The following is a 20,025-nucleotide window of genomic DNA, read 5'->3' as shown; positions in this document are numbered from 1 at the left end:
AAATAATCCTTGCCTCGAAATCCAAAAAATCGTGCTTTTTAATGAGTAATACATAGATATATAATCGCTCTGTCAAATAATTACAAACACAAATATGCAGATACCACGAAATATTCCTGTTACGTTCGTTTTTAACTAGGCATTGCACAACGATCCCTTACAGTTTACGAAACATTGGCGCGAGAATCTTCCCTGAAACGCAAGTCTGGACTTTTGAAATAGACAACAACGTAAGTTTGCTTTTATTAACTTCTAATGTAATAAGTTAGCAGTCACCACTACAACTAAGTGTATCTAGCTAACTTGAGAATAAGTAGTATTCAGGATAGGAGGCGTTAATGTTCAATTAATTAAAATTTTCAGGCGGCTAGCTAAGGTTAGCTAACCTAAATGAGTAACTTTTATTAATGTATTTAGCAGGTAACTAATTCCAATACATTTGTTGTCAGCTAGTTGTCTTGTTAGATGGACCACAAGGAGGCTTCTAAGTAGTTTGTATTCAATCTCACATTTAGTGGTACCAGGTAGCTAACTAGCTAGATAAGTTCAGAAAGTTATTCAGTAACAGTTGGCAAGTAATTGCTTGTCTTTTTTTAAACACATGGTAGCTAGCTAACTGGATAACTAGCTAGGTATCTAACCAGACGATTCATATTAAACCTCCGTTTTTAAATAACGTTACATGTGCCTCACCGACGGTTAGGTAAGGTAAAGGGAACGGCAAGCCTGTATTAGTTGAGAATGATGCGCAAGAAGAAACGGCCAGCGTCTTTTTCAGTGAATGAAGGAACAACCTCATTCGATGCGCCCAGTAAGTTGACCGGTTAAATAATGTTACGTTTACTAAAAATGTACAGACCGTCCCCTTTTTAATATGGTAAATGTGTATTTTACTTACCCAGAATCTAAGAAAAAGTCCAGCGCACAGCCACCCAGACCAGCAGCTCCTGATGAGGTTCCTGACTCTGTTTTTGTACAAATTCTACGAGAATCTGGTGTCATCTTGAAGCATGGCAACATGTCTAATGAAATTGGTACGATGCCCCCGGATGTAAATATTGGCTGTGTCAAATTATACAGTCGATGTACTAAAAAAAACCCCAAAACAAATAATTTTTACATGCATTCCTCTCAGTGTACTTTTTTTGTATTAAATAGCTGTAGATCAAGTTGTGTTTCAAAAGAGACTGCAACACCATCTAAGAAAGAATCCCAGATATCCCAGTGTAAGTGCACATTTCAGACTTTCAATTCCAGTAAAAGGGCACATATGTTTTACTGGCATTCATATTCTCAATTCTGTCAGATAATTAAGGAGTTCATATCTGGCCTGGAGTCTCACATTGAAGACCCTGAGAGATTTAGAAACTGCTTGCTTCCCTCTCTACCACGGTCTGCAGGCAAGGGAGAGACCAGGTAATGTGTGAAATGCAGTGTGGTTCTTGGGCAGTGTTAGCTCAGTGGTTAAGGTACTTGACTTGTAATCGGAAGGTTGCTCTTTCAAGCCCTATCACTGCTAAGTTGCCACTGTTGGGCCCCTGAGCAAGGCCCTTAATCCTCAATTGCTCAAGTTGTACTCAGTCATAATTGTAAGTCGCTTTGGATAAAAGCATCAGCTAAATGCCATAAATGTAAATGCTAAAGATGCATTCATGTTGTATAACATGTAATGCTGTGAAGGTAACATGGTGTTCTTCTCATCTTGTGTTTTCTCTGTTTTCCTCTTTCCTCAATGCCAGCTCATTTCAGGAGAGCCTGGTGCGACTGCTTCTTGGTGTCGAGATGCTACAGGCAAAGAGTGATATATTCTTCATATACAACCTTTTCAAGCTCTCTTGTTTTCTTACTCATTGCTTTTTTTATCTGAGGGGCTTTCAATTTCTACCTTATTTGTAGACCCCGGTCTTAAACACTTTGTTTGAGAAGCTTCCAGAGTTCATGTTTGAGGGGTAAGTCTTGGTCACCACTTCACTGATTTTTGATTTAATCTCCTGTATATCTGTCATGGAACGATTTGTGCATGCAAAGTGTGATGGCAAGATCAATGTCTGCCTGCTTTTATTAGTTGAAGTTCTATAAGCACATGGACAAATGTGTACCAAATACCACTTTCTTTCTAAGTTTGTGGTTTGGTCCCATACCCTTAGCATACTGTAGTCATTAGATGTACTTGTACTTGTTTCAGTGTCGGAGAGGGTGGCCTTAACATTCCACACCTCATCATAACCCAACTGAAGTGGCTTGATCGAGTCGTGGATTGCAAGGTTTGTAGCTTTCCTTATGTAGCATTGACATGCTTTTTGCTGACTCATAATTGTCCTCTGGCGCCACGAGGTCAATTCCGGATCACTCTATACATGTTTGAAATAATTATTGTGTACAATGGTTTATTTTTATTATTATTATTATTATTATTATTATTATTATTATTATTATTTTACATTTTGTTGCTAGTCAAGTCAGCTTTTTCATCTCAGACCACATACAAAGTACACAGTGATGAAATAGTGTGTCCAGGCTGGCAGGACAGCTTCAACAACAAGAGAAATCAATCACTAGTATGATTTTGTGCCTAGACAACGTGAACAAAGCACTTCTGCAAACATTTGAATCATTTTGAAAACATAAAAATTGTATATTGTAACAACTCTGGAATAAATATGCATTTCAGTATCTGAACATTTAAAGAGCACTGAAAATATGAATCAATATGGTTTTATACTCTATTTAAGATATAGACTGTCTAAAAGTTTCTATTCACAGGCCATTAAGACTACTTAACACTGTTACCCTAATACAACACTGTCTCACCTTGGTGGCGAATCACTTAACAGACTAAAGTCTTGTTTCTCACAACCAACTTACTGTCCGCTCTATCTAGTAAGATTGAGTTGTTAAGGGGTGTGTGTGTGTGTGTGTGTGTGTGTGTGTGTGTGTGTGTGTGTGTGTGTGTGTGTGTGTGTGTGTGTGTGTGTGTGTGTGTGTGTGTGTGTGTGTGCACGTACAGGATTTGGGCTGTAAGTTGATGCAGCTAGTGGCTGTGGCTCCTGTTGAGGTCCAGCGGGACATCATTACCAGCTTGCCCGAAATCCTCGAGGACTCGCAGCATGGACACATGGCCCGAGAGCTGAAGTAATCATTCTGATTTATCCTAGAGTTCCACCAAGTCTGTAACACTTCCTGAGATCTTTAGTCATGTGTCATTTTCAAATCACAGTGTGTGAGATTACACCTTTTTGTCTGGTTGTATCATTTAACTGTCATTTTTGCTTGATCTCATAATGAGTGGAAAGTGCAGATAGTAATGAGATACTAATGTGTCTGAGGTTTTCCCATGAACCTGTTAGTAAGAGACTAACACATGGGCCTCTCCCAAGTGCTCTACTGCAGGAGAACACCCAGCTGACCGTTCCCATCCTGGATGCTCTGTCCAGCCTCAACCTCAGCTCAGCGCTTCTGGCTGAGGTATTGCCCTCTCACACTACTGCAGATACCCAATGAGCTTTTTCTAGACTGAACACTCTTCAAGCATAATGCGGTTTAATGTATTGTGTCCATGGTTCCATTGGTTACGAGATCTTGACTGCCGTTCTGACTCATTCGGCCTCTGCTGTGTTCTGCCTAAGCATGTCTGTGGCTCAGGTGCGGGGTGCTGTCATGACCACTGTTTCTGCAGTGCAGCTGGAAGATCTTCCTGTTGTAGTGAAGTTCATCTTGCACTCCATCTCTGCTTCTGATAGCAGTGAGGTCAGAGCATATACTGCATGGTTCTGAAGCTGTCACTTAAACTGTCCACAATTGTGCACTAAAGATCTTTGACATTTTCCTTGGGCTTGGAAGTATATATGCATGTGAAGAACACTCATGTTCCAATAATGTGTTTTTATGTGTATTTTAGGTGGTGTGTGATTTACACAAGAAGCTGAATTTGGAACAGTGTATGTTGTCTTCTGTGCTGCAGGCCTCTCAAAGCCATGAGAAGAGTAAAAGGTAATTGGGGTGAGATGGTTTTATGCTCACTCTCTCTCTCTCTGACTTGGACTTGCTCACATGTAACCTGTGTTCTTCTGGACTGAGCATGGGCTCACGCTACATGAGGTAGGCCCCTAGGTATATTAATGCATGCAGTATTTAAATGTCACCCAGTTCTCTGGTGCTAGCTCCTACAGTGTCTCATCATGCAGCAGTAAGGACAGTGTGGCTTTGGTGCTGGAGGTGATTAAGTCAGCCGTGCGCTTTCAAAAGACCATTTCTGAGGCATGGCTCAAGGTGAGCAGTGATCCAGCAGCCCACCTTCTTGCTGCAGCGCGATCACACCATAAGCACATCCTTCACAGCACTAATACACTATAATCATTAAGTCATGCACCTGTTTTCCCTTGCAGGCTGTAGAGAATGTCCATGAGACTGAAGATCACAAGGTACAGATTTTTATTTTGGATCATCTTCACCTTTCATTTTCTGTCTCATCATAATCCTATGTATTATTTATTTGAGACACTTTCTCTCCTTCATATTTCTTTCCCTCTCTCTCACACTCTATCAGGTGCTTGATGTGTTGGTGTTGCTCATCCTCCACTCCACCAATGCTAACCAGAGTCGGCGTGGGGCGGAGCAGCTGCTGAAGGTTAAAGTGCGCCGAGGCCTCATCCAGGAGGCACTCCTCAGCAGGACGTTCAGGGACTACGCTCAGGTCTGAGGCTGCTCCTTCAGCTCACCCTGCAGGGTGTTCCACCCTAGGTTCCTCATGTAATTGAAACTCTTCAGTGGAGGGAACATTTGACATTTGCCTTTTATGTAAAGTTATGTGCCGTATGTTTCCCTCCACTCCTGGTTTCTAGATTGATGAGCTGTTATGCCATGTAGTGGAAGTGTATTGGTGTGTTCTAGTGTGTGTTGTTTTTGGTTTTTTTTGAGGTTTAATGGTGTGTTTTTGCATGGGTTGTGTAGGTTATGTGTAATGATATGTGCTTGGCTATGGTCTGGGGCTGTGTCTGTGTGTGTGTGTGTGTGTGTGTGTGTGTGTTGAGCAGGTGATCCGTGGATATTTCCCCTCCATCCTGGCCTTGGCTCAGAGTCTGCTGCGCTCTCCAGACTGCTGTGTGGTGCCTTTCGGGGGCCACATGTACAAGCTGGCCTTCACTGCCTTTGACTCCTACTGCCAGCAGGTAGGAGGGGGCCCAGAGGATCCAGGATTTACCATCACAAAATGTTTTCTTTCATTTTTTTATGTTCCTTTTTAGGATGTGAGGAAAGTTGAATAAGAGATTTATTCTCCTCAGCCTTTCAACTTTTGATTTTAATACCAGTGAAATATCTCTGGTTAAATTAGCCCTCTGGTTAAACTAACCATAATTTCTGTGACCACATGGTTTAAACATTTTAGAATGCAACCTTTTCAAATCTGTTTAATTTGTTTTGTAACTGTGCATGCAGGAGGTGGTGGGCTCCTTGGTCACACATGTGTGCAGCGGTGTGAGTGGAGAGGCTGGTGTGGCTCTGGAGCTGCTGTGTGAGCTGGTATCCCAGAAGCCCACAGAGATGGCTCAGTATGCCGTCTTTGTTAAGGTAGGACTCAACAGCCGTGTGCATTGGTTTTGACAGCAGCAGGTCTACCTCAGTTATACGTATAACCTGTTGTGTTTTAATACAACTAAACGAATACAGGGTCTGTTTAAGCAAAATTGCTGTAGTGTTCTGTTAACCAGAAGCAGGTGGTCATTGTTCTGAATGCAGTGAAGGTAAATGGTGAACCACTGTGAAACCAGTTCTGCAGCATTATGCGTGCTGCTGGAGGTTGCTGTGCATCAAGCCATGCGCAGTGCCCTTTGTCCTGCTGAAACGCCAAGCGCCCTGCTTTGCAGGGTATCCTGGACTACATGGAGAAACTGAATCCACAGCAGATCCGCCAGCTTTTCCACCTGCTCAGCTCTCTTGCCTTCAGACATGACCAGCATGTTAGCCACATTCAGGTAAGAGCTACATACATGGTTCTTTCAATGTCTTATGAAACAGTGCTTTTAAGTGGCACTAAAATCTCCTTCCCTCTGCTAGGATGACATGCACATAGTGGTTCGCAAGCAGCTGTCCAGCACCGTTCCTAAGTACAAGCGTATTGGCATCATTGGTGCCGTTATGATGGTAGGGATCATGGCGGCACCCAGGTACAGCCCTCCAGTATATGCCCTTCAGCATACACTGTTCTGTTTCATGTCGGTATAAGTTGCCAGATACTAAGTGCTACGGGTTGGTTTTCTGTGCTTTTTCCACTTCTGCGTGCGGCACTTACAGGAGCAATGCAGGGGTAAGCCAGGGAGGTACACTGCCCAAAGACACACACCGACAGGTGAGCAGACCAGGCAGAGTGTGGCTGTATGTTTGTGTTGATGAAATATATGTGTAAGAGTCATTTATGCAGGTGTGTGTGTGTCTGTGTGTGTATACATGCATGGGCAGGTGATGCCGCTACTGGAACTGGTGCGTTCCTGTAGTGAAGTCTCCGCCGAGGCAACTGCACTCTATTATGATGAGCTAGCCAACCTGCTGCAGACCTTCCCCCTGGACCCACTGGTGCAGGTCTGCACCTCAGCCACACTGTCACATCTCTGCACCTCACCATAGCATGTTGGTGATTTGTTACCAGTAGCATGAAATGATAAGGTAGTTGAACGGGTATGAAGCAGTGCTGGCCTTGGTGTGAGCTGCCTTCTCTCGCCTCTGTCCTCTGCCAGGCATGGATTGGGAAGAGTGTGCTGGAGGAGTTTCAGGAGGACTTTGTAGTGGATTTAGGAGCAGAGATAGCAGGGTAAGAGTCAGCGTGCTATGGGGTGGCTTATAGGTTCTTTCTTTGTGTTTATTGTTGACGACAATTTCTACACGTATCTCCCAGTTTAACAAATATTAAGGACAGATTTCACAAGACTAGACCTTGGATCTGGACATAGTCATCTAACATTTGTTGACATTGGTTGCACTATATTATTGCTGTATTATTTTAACTGAAGGACTAGATTGTACTAAAACTACCAAAACAGTTTAGTAATCATGGGTTGTACTAATTAAATATAAAATTGTGAAAAATATTTAATTTGTATTATAATGCACTCAAGTCACATCTCCAGAAAAGCAAATATTATAAAAAAAAAAAAAAAGAATTTATATAATTTGTCCATTGTAATGGGGTGTGTGTGTGTGTGTGTGTGTGTGTGTGTGTGTGTGTGTGTGTGTGTGTGTGTGTGTGTGTGTGTGTGTGTGTGTGTGTGTGTGTGTAGCTCATTTCCCTTCCCTGCCTCAGTTATGTATAATCTGGACGACGAGGAAAGTCAGGGAGGAATTGCCATCAATTTACTGCCCCTGCAGACTCAGGATGTTCCCCGCAGAGCAGATGGCCGAGCCACTGCAACCCCCGGGAACACCGGCAGGTCAGGGTGGCCTCCCCTCAGACCCTGGCAGGGCATTATACATGCATGCATCTTTAATTTGACCATGCTAAATATGATGGATCAGAATTTTGTAGCTGCACTGAGCTGTTGACTTCAGAATACTGCTATAAATATTTTTAGTGGCAAAAGAGAATCTGGTCATTACAAAATTAAAAAGAAAAAAAGATTTTACATGCTGAAACAGAGGAACACATTTGTTTATTCCCCCCAGGCATGTATCTCCTCTATGTCTGTCATCATTCTTCCGCTTGTTGAGGCTGTGTGAAGAGAAGCAGCACCAGGGTGACCTGGAAGAGATCGATGCCTTGCTAGGTCAGATGCCCTACACTGAGCCAACCAGCACCTTTTAGAAATCTCAAAACCCATCTCTTTTGGGAAAGCTCCATATGATCTTTGGTTTTTATCTTATTTAGACAGCAATCTCATCTTATGTAGACAGCAATTGCCTAGAGCACATATGAATAGATCCTTTAATAACATCAGCCCCTGAGGATGTGAGTGTATTTCAGCAGTGCTGCATTTGCCCCAAGCTGCCAGCATAAGGAACCTTAAATGTACTTAAAGAGGAACAGAGCGTTTAATGACATGTCAGGCCACTGTGTTTTACATTACAATGGTGAAGTGGCTTGCTCCCCCTTGGCCTAGAGTAGACTGGGCTGGGGCTGCCAGCTCTGGCACTTCTGCTCAAAAGTGTTAAAAAATCAGACCAATTATATTAATTATACACATATCTTATTAGAACCTATCTGGATGTCTGACCAGTCAGTTCAAGGGAGCATGTCACAACGTTCCTGTGATGTATGTTAAATTATTGTTTAGATGTGTGTGTGTGTGTGGTTGCAGGCTGCCCTCTGATCCTGACTGATATGGAGGTTGTGGAGAAAATGGACAGCCTGTCTAAGGCTGAGCGGGAGTTCTTCTGCTCTCTGCTCTTCTACACCATCAACTGGTTTAGAGAGGTAAGTGCACCTGCTTTTATAAGCATGAGAGCTTCATGAGGACCTGGGTGATGGGTTTGGTGTCTTGTATATTCTTTCCCTTTGCTGTGCTTTATTCTGATTGCTTGGCTTTGGCCTTAATTTTTTTTATTTTATTTTTTTTAATACAAAAATGTTATAAAGCTTAATGGTGTGTGCTCATGTGTATCTGTATGTCTAGGTGGTAAATGCTTTTTGCAAACAGACAGACCCTGAGATGAAAATGAAAGTTGTCACTCGTCTTCAGAACATCACCTACCTGCAGACTTTACTAGAGACATGCCTGGCAGGTAGCAAAACACAACTAATGTGTACAACACCCAGAAGGATAATTGGCTAGATTGGAAACGTACTGTGTGTGTGGTTTTCAGCCAGCCCTGGCTTCATTCCTCCCCTCGCTAACTTTGACTGTGAAAGTCCTGAAGTTCTGGCTACTACGTCCTCTACTGCTCCTGCAAAGAAAGCAAATAGAAGTAAGGAGACCGTCTCCCATTTTCCACATTTTTTCCCACAGCCAGTCAATGCACTCACACCTCTCTCCCACATGCACTTTACTGACGCTCCCTTAATACTAATCTTCAGTCCAGCACTCCTGCTTTACTCAGGTTTGCTTAGTAGAATAGAGTAAATATTGAGTAAGTTTTCTTGTGATGGGGAATTAGTGTGGAGTTTTTAGAATGCTGTGTGATGTGTATAAAGCAGCTATTACTCTCTGTTTTCAGAATCAGTGGGGAAGAAGAGGAAAGCGTCAGACAGTAAGAACTCTTCCACAGACAGCTCTCAGCTGGAGGAGGCCACACTACCAAACGAATCTCAACAGGCACTGCAGTTCATTAATCACATTGACCTTGAGATAATGTGTTTACATACACAAAACTAGTGGTCTAGGCATGCTATAAATAATCTTTTCCTCAGGTTGTTAATGTTCCCGTTTTACACTAGCAGTAGTATGAGAGAATATAGAGACTGAAGATTTGTGTTGTGATATGACAGGATCATCCAGAGAAGGAGAAAGGAACCAAAGCAGCTGTCAGTGTGTCTTCATATAGGCCCTTCTTTAGAGAGCTGGACATGGAGGCTCTTGGCGTGCTGCAGTGTGGTCTCCTTTCCCGTTCAGTACTGGACACTGAGCTCCACAGCAAGGTCAACACTGCCTCTGAACTAGTCCATTCTCATTCTATTTGATCTTGAAGGTTTATCATCTCATACAGTGGATTTAATAATATATTGTCTATATGTTAACCCTATAAAGATAGCAAATATAGGATTTTGGGGTGTATCAATGCACTCGGCTCACGATTCAATATGATACACAATACTGGATTCATGAATAGATTTTCTCAATATTTGAAACTAAATTTCTGGGGGGGAAAAATAAATTTGTGAAATATTGTGTAAATTTAAAACAAGAATTAATATCCCCCTGCAATTAAAATAAAATGCATAGAAAATTTACATTTACAAAACGTTACATTATAAATCATTGTATTCTATCAAAATGTGCTGTTGTCACAGCTTTGCCATAGCTAAAGTGGAACCTCTGGTGTTCAAACTGCGACTACAAACAATGCAACTGCAACTAGCATAACGAACAGAACACGACATCGTCCATTGCCATGATGCAACATTGTCAGATTTCTGCACCATGATGAATCGTGTCATGAGGCTTTGTTATACACCTGAAAGGGGTGTTCTCAAACATGCATGAGATATAGAAATGTAGAACTGTGGTTTGTAGGTGAGGGAGGAGGTGCAGCTGGGTCCTGCTGAGCTACTCTTCCTGCTAGAGGACATGTGGCACAAACTAAAGTTCAGCCTGGCTTCAACCCCAGCCAAGAAAGCCCCGTTCCTCAAAGTATGGACACTCGTTGACATTTGGACACTCACAAACATGTTCATGCGGTACTTTATGCACTGCTGCAAATCGCATGAGACATACTCCTTCCCATATGTTAATTTGGATGCGCACTCAATCTCTTACATGGCTATAAACAGTCTATCACAGTGACATGCATTCATGTGTTTCTAGAAAGCTCTGTTTAACTGTAGTGGTTACTACTTGGTCACTGTAACTGCCTGGACTGTGCAGGTGAAGGCCGACAGGGCAGTTGGCTTCTCTCGTCTGCAGCAGAAGAGCTCCAAGGATGTGGCCACCTTCTGTGTTCAGCTGCTACCCACGCTGTGTACTCACCTGGAGAACTGCCACAACCACTTCCAGGTACACACTCCAACCTGTCCCTGTGAGTGTACTTGCAAGATATGTGGGTATAAAAATGACTTGTTATTGTATGTAAACATTCTCGAGAATTTTTATTTTTTTTTTGTCCTTTGCAATCTCAGGTGAGTTTTCTCTGTGTTTGCGTGTGTTGTCTTGCAGACCCTCATTACAGAGAAGCAGGGCGTGGTGGATGCTCTTGGTGTGGATGTGAAGGAGCAGCAGCTCATGTGTTCAGCCTACCAGCTCCTGCTCCAGGTGCTGGATACCACCTTCAGCTGGTCAGTGTATAGACAGCAAATGCACACTTCTGACTGCTCCAAGTCATATGTCTGCAGCATACATCTTCCATATGTAGGAATAAATAACACTATGTAAAGATTATCCAGGGAAATTCTTTAACTTAATCTGCTCATGGAAAATTCTGAATGATCTGCTGCAGTATTGGTTGTTCTAGCTGAATTGGAGCCATGCGTTTTCAGGTCTGGCTTCTCCCAGCCGGAGCAGCGGGCTCTTTTAAGGCGTGCTCTTGGAGTGCTTGCCAGCCGGCTAAAGGAGGAAGACACAGACCTAAGCATGGAGCAGTTTATAAAGTGAGAATATATACATGCATACGTACACATATATACATACATACACACACACACACACACACACACATTTTTATTCCTGGGTGTACAAAGAGAAAGGATGAGATGGAAAGAAATACTGCTTGCTTATGTTAATATTGTTCAAAAACTATTAGTTCCACCATTAAATGCCTAAACACAAAGGTCCATTGTATGGCAGTATTAAACTTCAAATAATTAAAATTTAAATAAGTGTGTGTGTGTGTGTGTGTGTGGGGGGGGTTTTGCATGTATCTCGCTACACTTAGGCACAGTTCTGAGTACCTGCTGAATTTGCGCAGTACAGTTCCAAGTCTGAGCGCAGCTCTGAGCCTAACTCAGCTCATTATCACACTCGGTCAGTGTGGAGGACCCAGCCCAGGCTCGCACAGAAATGCCATTGGTAAGTCATGTGACCGTACTCTGACTTGAGAAATGTTAGCTTTTGGAAATTATTAGAATGTATCCTCAAACAGCATGTTTAGTGCATACTTGGAACTTTTCAGCTTATAGATCATATTTTTTCTGCCAGCATCTCTGGCAAAGCATTTCCTGTGTCAAGAGTGGGTGACAGTAAGTGGAGCAAAGGATCGTGGGAACAAACACAACGATGCACTCCACAGCCTCCTCTGGTACTGCCCACATTACCGCCAAGTATTTCAGACACGTCCACTTCCTGGTTGTCTTTTTATGCATATCTTTTTTTTTTTTTTCTTTTTTTTTTCTTTTTTTTTTTTTCTCCCCTCTCTTTCTGTATATCTGCAGTCTTTATCTAGAGCACACTGATGATGTATTGAAAGCAGTGGAGGAAATTGCAGGAGAAGGCATCCGTGAGCTGCTGACCGAGGCTAAGGACACGAGGTCCCGCAGCTGGGCCACGCTCTGCAGGTGATGTGCCTTCCCATAGCCCCCCTGTCATACCAGTTAGTGCACACACAGACTTCCACAGGGAGAGCTGCAACGTCAGCAGCTCAGTAACGTGCCCCACAAAAGTACTTAGTCTTGCTTGCCTTTGCAGGCAAACCTTCCTGGTGTACTACAAGGCTCTGATGGCAGAGCTGGAAAGGAGTGTGCGCAAGCTGCCTCCAGGAAGACAGACTGACAGCAAAGAGGTGTGTGCATTCCTCCACACACATGGTTGTATGCTCAGATGTGTATGAGGATGTGGGTTTGTGAAAGAAAGAATGCTTATGAAGCAGAGAAAAAAAGAAAACAGACTGGAAAAGTTTTTATAACCTAACAGGTGTGTGTGCAGTGCCTTTTAGTAATACTTAACTAAGTAATTATCCTTATTCATTTGGTTATTCTTTCTTTTAATCTACAGGTTCAGAGTGAAAAACTCCTAACGTGGAACATAGCCGTGCGGGATTTCCACATCCTTGTTAACCTGGTCAAGGTACAGTCACGTCTTTACTTCACTCTGCACCTGCTTCACAGTTCTCCACCTCTTTGTTGAATCATGCTACTACAGCCCCCGAAGTCACTTGCTACCTGTATTTTTTTTCTTTGAAGTTACTGAGATACTGTAAGGTTTAAATAGGGAACATCTGACTTGAACAGTGCAGTCTCTTGTCTGACCTTAGCCAAAGTACTGACTGGGCTGTACTAACTTTAATTCTGTGTACACAAACTCACTCTTTTGATCTTCTCTAAAGGTTTTTGACAGCAGACCTGTTCTCAGTGTGTGTTTAAAGGTGAGCAGTGTGCATGAGCAGTGCGCTCACATGTGCACACACAAAGTAAATAAAGGCTACATACCACACGTGAGGTGGAAAAAATGGTTCTGTGTGTTCACTGTGTGGCTTTCTTTTACCAGTATGGCAGGCTTTTTCTGGAGTCCTTCCTTAAGTTAGGAATGCCCCTCCTCGACTACAGCTTTAAAAAACACAAGGTATCTGTGCTCTGTTTACCAGTTGCATTCCCTCCTCGTTTGGCTTAGTGGTCACAGCAAGAAATAATTTTGCCGCTAACGCCCAGTGAGGCTTAATTCAGTATTATAACGGTATTATATTATAACAGTATTATAATAGTATTATAACGGGTGTGTCTGATGGCCGTGTCTCTCAGGAGGATGTTCAGAGTTTACTGAAGACGTTCCAGCTGAGTACCAGGCAGCTCCATCACATGTGTGGCCACTCCAAGGTAGCCAGCAATATGTGTCTTATGAAATGGGTATGATGCAGCACTAGTCAGAGTTGGGGTTTCTATTGATTGATTGATTCATTGATTGATTGATTTATTCATTTTTTTTTTCTTTTCATAAAACAAATGATGAGAACAATCTAATTTTCTGTAAAGTTACACATATTCCAAAGTAGTCCATTCATGCTAATTGCTTGTGGTTTTTATTTATTTTGTTTTCCAATGTGATGCATGCTTTGTCTTTTATTGCCACTGATCTCAATTGTCATTGATGTTAAGCCATCTGTGGTTGGTTTGGTAACAGATGGTATGATGTGAATGTTGAATGTCCCACCCACACACAGAATAACAAGAGTTTATAGATGGGCCACCACACCTGTACTCAAATGTATCCACAAGTCCTAGATGAAATGCATAAAGTTTTGTTTTAAATTGTGAAGTCCATCTTGTGTCTTGTTTGTGTAACACTGCTTCTCTGTTCTCAGATCAGGCAGGACATGGGCCTGACCAATCATGTGCCGGCACTTAAAAAAGGACTGGAACAGTTTGTGTACCGCGTAAAGGCCATGCTTACTCTTAACCAGTGCCAGGAGGCCTTTTGGCTAGGCAATCTAAAGAACAGGGACCTGAAGGTGAACCCTGGGAATCCCCTTTTTTTTTCTAGCAGCTTCTCTTAAAGTCTAGGTTATGAAGGCAAGTGATTGGGAGAATCATTTCGGTAGTCAGCCCATTTTAGAGTTTTGGCATAACTAATTTGGATGGGAAGTTTTCTGTTTGTTTTACCAACTTGGAAGATAGTATCGGAAACATGAGATTTGGTGTGTGGGGGTGTATGTGTGGGTGTATAATAGTTCAGAAGCACTTTGCTTGCACAGCTGATGCAGTACCTCTGTCCAAAGTATGCCTTTTCTCTGGAAACTGTGCACCTTTACTACAATTCTGATTATCCCTACATCTCTTACTACAGTACACTGCAGTTACTCACCTGGAATCTCATAATATTTGTTCCCAGGACTGCACTCTTCTGGACAGAGATAACCAATGTTGTTCCTGGAATCTTCTGGATCCACTCTCCCTGTTTAAGGGTTGAACGTATTTGTTGCCTTCACTTTGCACTTTTTTTTTTTCTCAGATTTTCTTTCAGCCCTTGGTATTTTTCAAGCTTTTCATGTTCCTTGGTCCTAATGTTGTAATCACTTGGGATTTTGCAATCACTTGTGATCTAACACTATGACCCTCTTCTGCTCTTTGTTCATCACTGCTATGTGCAGTTGGTTATCCATTACCATTCTATCAGTGCTTGATTGTCTCGGGCATCTTTGCACAGCCTGCATCTGGGGTCCTGGATAGTGTGCTAGATCCCAGCCAGTCTTTCAATCCAGCCTTTTCCAGCCATTGGTAGGATTTCTCCATATCAACTACTTACACTATTTTATTGTATTACATACCATGCAGGAGTTTCCATCACATTTACTGCAATTGGCAGGCACTCTTATCCAGAGCGACTTACAAAAGAGCTTTGTCATTTACTCATAGAATACATCCTAGCCAGTACAGTAGTACAATGCAGTAGGTTAAAGTCCAAGATACCCATCATCATTCCCACTATCCCTGGGACTCTGCTGTCTGAGGTATTCACTTTGTCACTTGGGGCCATCATCCTGGTGTACTCCTGAATCTTGGTTGTTTCATCCTGGATAGTAGCTCTTGCTCGCTAGTCCTCGGCGCCCCACTTTCCGCTTAGTGTATAGCCTCAGCGTTGTCGTTGCTAGATCTTCCTAAGTTCAAGATTATTGACTCAGTACACACTAAATAGAAATAAAGATGCAGACTCTGGAATTAATTGATGGTCCCATCTTTATTCTGAGCTGAATGTTACAAACGAGGCATTGTTTGGAGAATGTCTAACAGTCTTAGGTGGGCACACCTTTTATACATTTTCTTCATAACCCTTTTTATTTTTTCATAAAAACTTGTCCTGGCTCCACTATTGTTCTCCAAACTATACATTTTTCAGTGTATGTCCATATTGTTTCTTCCGGTGCTTGTCCCATCCTTCAACTGAGGCCCCTAGAGGCCTGTCAAAGAGCCCTCCTGAGGATTTACGCTGAAGCCTACAGAGACCTTTCCTGCATGAGTTTATTCTGGACCATCGCTATTTTTCTCCTTACAATATCATTTTATTACCTCAGAGTGCTGGATTTGGGATGAAACCCTACATGCATTGTGAGGAGTTTCCTTGTCTTGATGTTAGTGGCTTCTATCTCCTCCTTTGGCCAGCTGAGTATGTCATTGGGGTATCTGATGATGGGTACAGAGTAGGTGTTAGCCCAGATCTTGTTCTTGTCATTCAGCTGACTTCTCAGGACTTGCCTCACTCTTTGTAGATATATGGCTGTGGCTGCTTTCCTTGTGGCTTCTTCATGGTTTCTATTTGCCTGTGGGATTCTAAGGTACTTGTAGCTGCCCTCAACATCTGCTATGTTTCTTTCTGGTAGTACGGCATCCTCAGGTCTGATTACCTTTTCTCTCCTTGTAACCATCCAACCAAACTTATTCAGTCTAAATTACAATCCAGTGTTGTTACTGTATCCCGGTGAGATGAATTAGTGAATCAATGTCTTGTTCACTGCTGGCATACAGCTTGATCTCATCTATGTAGAGATGGCTTACAGTTTCTCCATTTCGTAGCTGGTATCCGTAGCCACTCTTGGAGTTGATTTCACTGAGGCCTATGCAGAACAGCAGCAGGGACAGGGCATCTCCTTGATGGTGACTAGTGCTATTGGTTTGAAGTTGGACTCTAGGCTTGTCTTCCACAGCCCTACTGAGCTCTTGAAGAAGGCTCTTGGAGTCCTGTTGATGTTATACAGTCTCAAGCATTTGAGGATCCATGTGTGAGTCTTTGAATCATAGGCTTTCTTGTAGGCGGTGCACAGGTTGGTCTGTCTGGTCTTACAGTCTCAAGTGACTGTTTTATCCACCAGTCACTGGTGCTTGGGTGTTTTATTGTTAATGTTTTTCTGGGTCCCACTCATGTATTGAGCCATGTGCCTACTCATCTTAGCCGAAATGATGCCTGACAGGAGCTTCCATGTTGTGTAGAGGCAGGTTATTAGCCTGTAGTTGGATGGAACCACCTCAGGGTCCTTCAGGATCAGGACTATTGGACCTTCACTTAACCATTCAGGGTTGGTTCCATCCGTTAGCATCCGGTTCATTTGTGCTTCCATATGTTCATGGAGTGGAGTTAGCATCTTCAGCCATTAGGTGTGGACCATATCAGCTGTCCAGCTCTTCATTATTGAGACCCTCTTGGACATCTGCTAATGTGATTTGTTGCTGGATCTTGTTCAGGCAGATTGCTGTGGTCTGCTCTAAATTTCAACAACCACTGGGCATTGCTGTGTGATGCCTCCTTCTACCATGTTTCTCCCAAATTATTCAGTCTCCGGCTTTGGTGGGTCTGTTCTCATGCTGTTACCCTGCCACCATGAGTACACTTTGGATGGCTCATGGGAGAATATCCTTCTATTTCTTCTTAACTTGAGTGTCACTTCACTAACAGCCAGAGCTGTTAGTCTTTTGCTTATTAATCTTCCACAGGAAGACTTCTCAGATTCCTTCATCATGCCTTTCTGCAGTTCTGATAGCTGGTTAACTTCTCCACGTTGCCCTTATCCACAGAGGATACTGTTCCTTGATGATCATCTTGTAGCCAAGCATCTCAAGTATTACTGTTGCTATGGCATATATTTCAGTGGTAGTCACAGTAGTGATTGTTCGTAGTGCTGCATTCAAATCTTCTAGCACATCGTCAGGTACTTCACTTGGTCTTGGTAGTATACTATGACTGGTATCCTGCTTGTCCATGGTGCATGGATTCATTGGGTCTTGGTGCGCAATGTCAGTCTGTGGGGATGATGATATTGATATCTATATCCCCCTTCTGACCTGTTGTCCTGGCTCCCTTTGCTGTCGCATTTAGGTCAATTTTGAGTTGTGATAACGCTGCGCTATTAGTTCTAGAGCATATACCCTTTCACACTGGGGTTGCTTGTGCAGTAGCATTCCACCAGTCCTCTATTCCCCATGCTTGTCCATGTGTGTCTTGCATTTGTTCCAGCAGCCCACTTTTCGTCAGATTGCCAGGTCCCCCAGCATCTGACGCAGACCTTGTTGACTCGGACTCTTGTTTCTAACTCAGTTAGTGAGGTAGGCAAGGGCCTAAGGGAGCACACTGCATATGCCCTGGTTGGGATTCGAACCCTGGACACGGACGTACGTGTGTATTTATTTATTTAACTGATTACCCCAATCACTTGCTGAGTGAGTGAGGTTTTGTTTTTTAGCTAATTGTGTCCTAAAAATGCAGTACTTGTAGCAACAAGAGAGCTTTAAACCCACAGCAACACAGGCAAGCACAAGAGTCATAGTTCAGTTTTCTCATAGCTAATTAGTACTGAAACACCTTACACCTTATAAGGTACAAATACGTAAGTCCTGGTTTACAGCAGTACATAGTTGTGCACATTATGATGCAGGGTGTGTGTTGTTTTCTTAGGGTGAAGAGATTCTATCACAACGGTCAGCAGAAAGTGATGAGGAGGATGAAGAATCTTCCCAACTTCCAGAGGAACAGAATGAGGAGGAGGTACTGGCTACTTTCTTAATTTTTAAGTAAGCAGGGTATTCTAAGTAAATTCAAACTTCGGTTTTAGATTACAACAAGTTTTAGATGATGGAGTACTAAATCTGTCCTACTTAAGGACACTGCTATGCAAATGACATGCAGCTGTAGCTACCATTTTAAATGGGGAGATAATGGCTCACTCTGCCTCATCTTCAACTGTTTAAGACATGAAAATGCGGGATCGCAAAAAATGTCTTGATTTAAATGAGAGAAAATTCAGGTCATCAGTTTTGGTCATGTTGAAACAGCCAGAGTGCTAGCAGTTGATTTTACTCTTGGCTGACTCTGGAAAGTGTGCCATTTTAGGTCTCCTTGACCATAATGCTGCCTTCGACTCGTACTATTTAATCAATGGTTTGCTTACAATGTGGAAAACACAATTTTCTATTAAGATGGGTAACATTTCCTCCTATTCAGGGACAGTCATCTGATGGGTACCCCATTGCTCTGCCTTGGGCCCTGTGTTTTTTTTTCTTTTATATATGCTTTCACAGAGTTCCATTTTACCAGAAGTACAGTATCACTGCTATGCAAATGACACACAGCTGTATCTACCACTTAAATGGGTTGATAATGGCTCACTCTGCCTCATCTCCAACTGTTTAAGACATGAAAATGCGAGATTGCAAAAAAAAAAAAAAAAAAAAAAAAGTCTTGTTTAAATCAAGATAAAACTCAGGTCATCAGTTTTGGTCATGTTGACACAGCCAGAGTGCTAGCAGTTGATTTGGGGGCATTATTTATTACATTATTTGTTAATGTACACAGCTACGTGAAAAATCGTGTCGCTTTCAATTCTGCTTTTAACTTACAACTCTAGTTATCTGCTTCTCTGAGGACTGGCTTCTTTCAACTTTGAAATATAGCTAAACTTAAAGGTGTGCTGTCTTTTAAGGACCTGGAACACTTAAAAGACAGTACACTTTTATCTGCTCTTGTATTGATTACTGCAAGTCGCTCTACTTGGGTATCAATCAAGCATGTCGCACCTGCAACAGGTGCAAATGCAGCCACAAGATTACTGATGTGTACCAAGAGAAGGGAGAGAATGACACCTGTACTCGCCTCCCTGCACTGGTGACCAGTCAGATATCCAATTGAATTTAAGGTTTTATTTGTTTTTAAAGCAGTTGCTGTTCAGTCTGCATGTATTCTTCTTTTTTGTATTTCTATTTTGTTCTTACATTTTTCTTTTTACAAAATATTGCTCAGCACTTTTTTAACATGCTGTATTTAAAAATGCTGTCTAGATTAACTTGACTTTGTCTGGAAACTGACAGGGGAGCCCTGTTGGATACATTTTTTTTGTGTTATTTGGGTACAGTTATTGTGCTGCTTATGACATTTTCTGAGTTGTTTAAGTCAAAGTTGTCTCCGTTATTTTCACTCAGGACAGTGATTGTGAGGAAAAGAAAAACAGCCACCTCGATGAAGAGGAAGAAGAATCAGACTGATCAAACAGAAGCTGCAACTTCTCACTCTGCCTGTATAGGGTTTTTGAAAACCAGTCTGCAACAGCTTTGGCACCTGCCTCTACTTTACTCTCCCATCATTATGATTTAAACTTGATAAACTGTTCCTTTACTTATCGAAAAATTACAAAATTGGGACAGTGTCCTTATGGCTGAAACAGATTCATGATGTTTTTGTTTGGTTTTCTTGTGAGAAAAAGTGCATCCACTTTTTGTTTTGAAAAATTATAGGTAATCAGGCTTTTTTTTGTTGCTTCTGCTTACTACCTTTTCAGATGTTTGTGTAATCACTTCCTATTGCTATTTATAAATTAATTTCTCATAAAAAGTGGTGTCTTTGGGTGCGTGAAGCAATGTGATAATTTTATATCAGCCAAATGCCGTAAATGTGTAATGTTGATATCTTAACCTCATAAAATCACTGGTTATGTGAAACCGATCAATCTGGTATACCCGCTAAATTGACTAGAACAAAA

At 42.2% G+C, this 20,025-nt stretch overlaps 1 protein-coding gene across 6 annotated transcripts; it reads left to right on the top strand.

Moving 5' to 3' along the window:
• Positions 1-9: 9 nt before the first annotated feature.
• fancd2 (FA complementation group D2) lies at positions 10-19,989 on the top strand. Of its 6 annotated transcripts, XM_035523913.2 has the most exons (44): positions 10-230; positions 704-811; positions 903-1,034; positions 1,159-1,226; positions 1,307-1,416; positions 1,740-1,791; positions 1,897-1,949; positions 2,186-2,264; positions 3,008-3,132; positions 3,378-3,465; positions 3,643-3,747; positions 3,899-3,990; positions 4,161-4,269; positions 4,386-4,421; positions 4,547-4,693; positions 5,034-5,168; positions 5,437-5,568; positions 5,865-5,972; positions 6,055-6,164; positions 6,292-6,346; positions 6,457-6,576; positions 6,732-6,805; positions 7,272-7,421; positions 7,654-7,754; positions 8,286-8,401; positions 8,601-8,709; positions 8,791-8,892; positions 9,142-9,239; positions 9,413-9,562; positions 10,158-10,274; positions 10,509-10,637; positions 10,797-10,915; positions 11,117-11,227; positions 11,512-11,645; positions 11,775-11,874; positions 12,008-12,130; positions 12,261-12,354; positions 12,567-12,638; positions 12,898-12,936; positions 13,059-13,133; positions 13,310-13,384; positions 13,870-14,016; positions 17,949-18,038; positions 19,469-19,989. In XM_035523913.2, exons 2-44 carry the CDS (start codon positions 742-744, stop codon positions 19,529-19,531), a joined length of 4,314 nt encoding a protein of 1,437 aa, XP_035379806.1. In that variant the 5' UTR covers positions 10-230; positions 704-741; the 3' UTR covers positions 19,532-19,989. The 6 variants fall into 6 exon arrangements, 5 of the variants coding, with proteins under 5 accessions (XP_035379806.1, XP_081573943.1, XP_081573944.1 ...); XM_081717817.1 differs by lacking the exon at positions 704-811; XR_014124569.1 differs by lacking the exons at positions 12,261-12,354; positions 12,567-12,638; positions 12,898-12,936; ... (3 more) ...; positions 17,949-18,038; positions 19,469-19,989 and having other exon boundaries at positions 11,749-11,874.
• Positions 19,990-20,025: the final 36 nt, after the last annotated feature.

Source organism: Electrophorus electricus, chromosome 7, assembly GCF_041902795.1.
Source record: "Electrophorus electricus isolate QZ-2024a chromosome 7, ASM4190279v1, whole genome shotgun sequence".
Taxonomy (NCBI): Eukaryota; Metazoa; Chordata; class Actinopteri; order Gymnotiformes; family Gymnotidae; genus Electrophorus; species Electrophorus electricus.
The sequence above is the reverse complement of the archived record's forward strand: the minus strand, read 5'-3'. Positions and strand labels throughout refer to the sequence as shown.

Coding starts and splice junctions, on each gene's coding strand:
- fancd2 (XM_035523913.2), top strand. CDS start 742: ATGATGCGCAAGAAGAAACGGCCAGCGTCTTTTTCAGTGAATGAAGGA. Junction 2,265..3,007: donor ATCGAGTCGTGGATTGCAAG/GTTTGTAGCTTT, acceptor GTGCACGTACAG/GATTTGGGCTGTAAGTTGAT. Junction 11,228..11,511: donor AGCATGGAGCAGTTTATAAA/GTGAGAATATAT, acceptor CGCTACACTTAG/GCACAGTTCTGAGTACCTGC.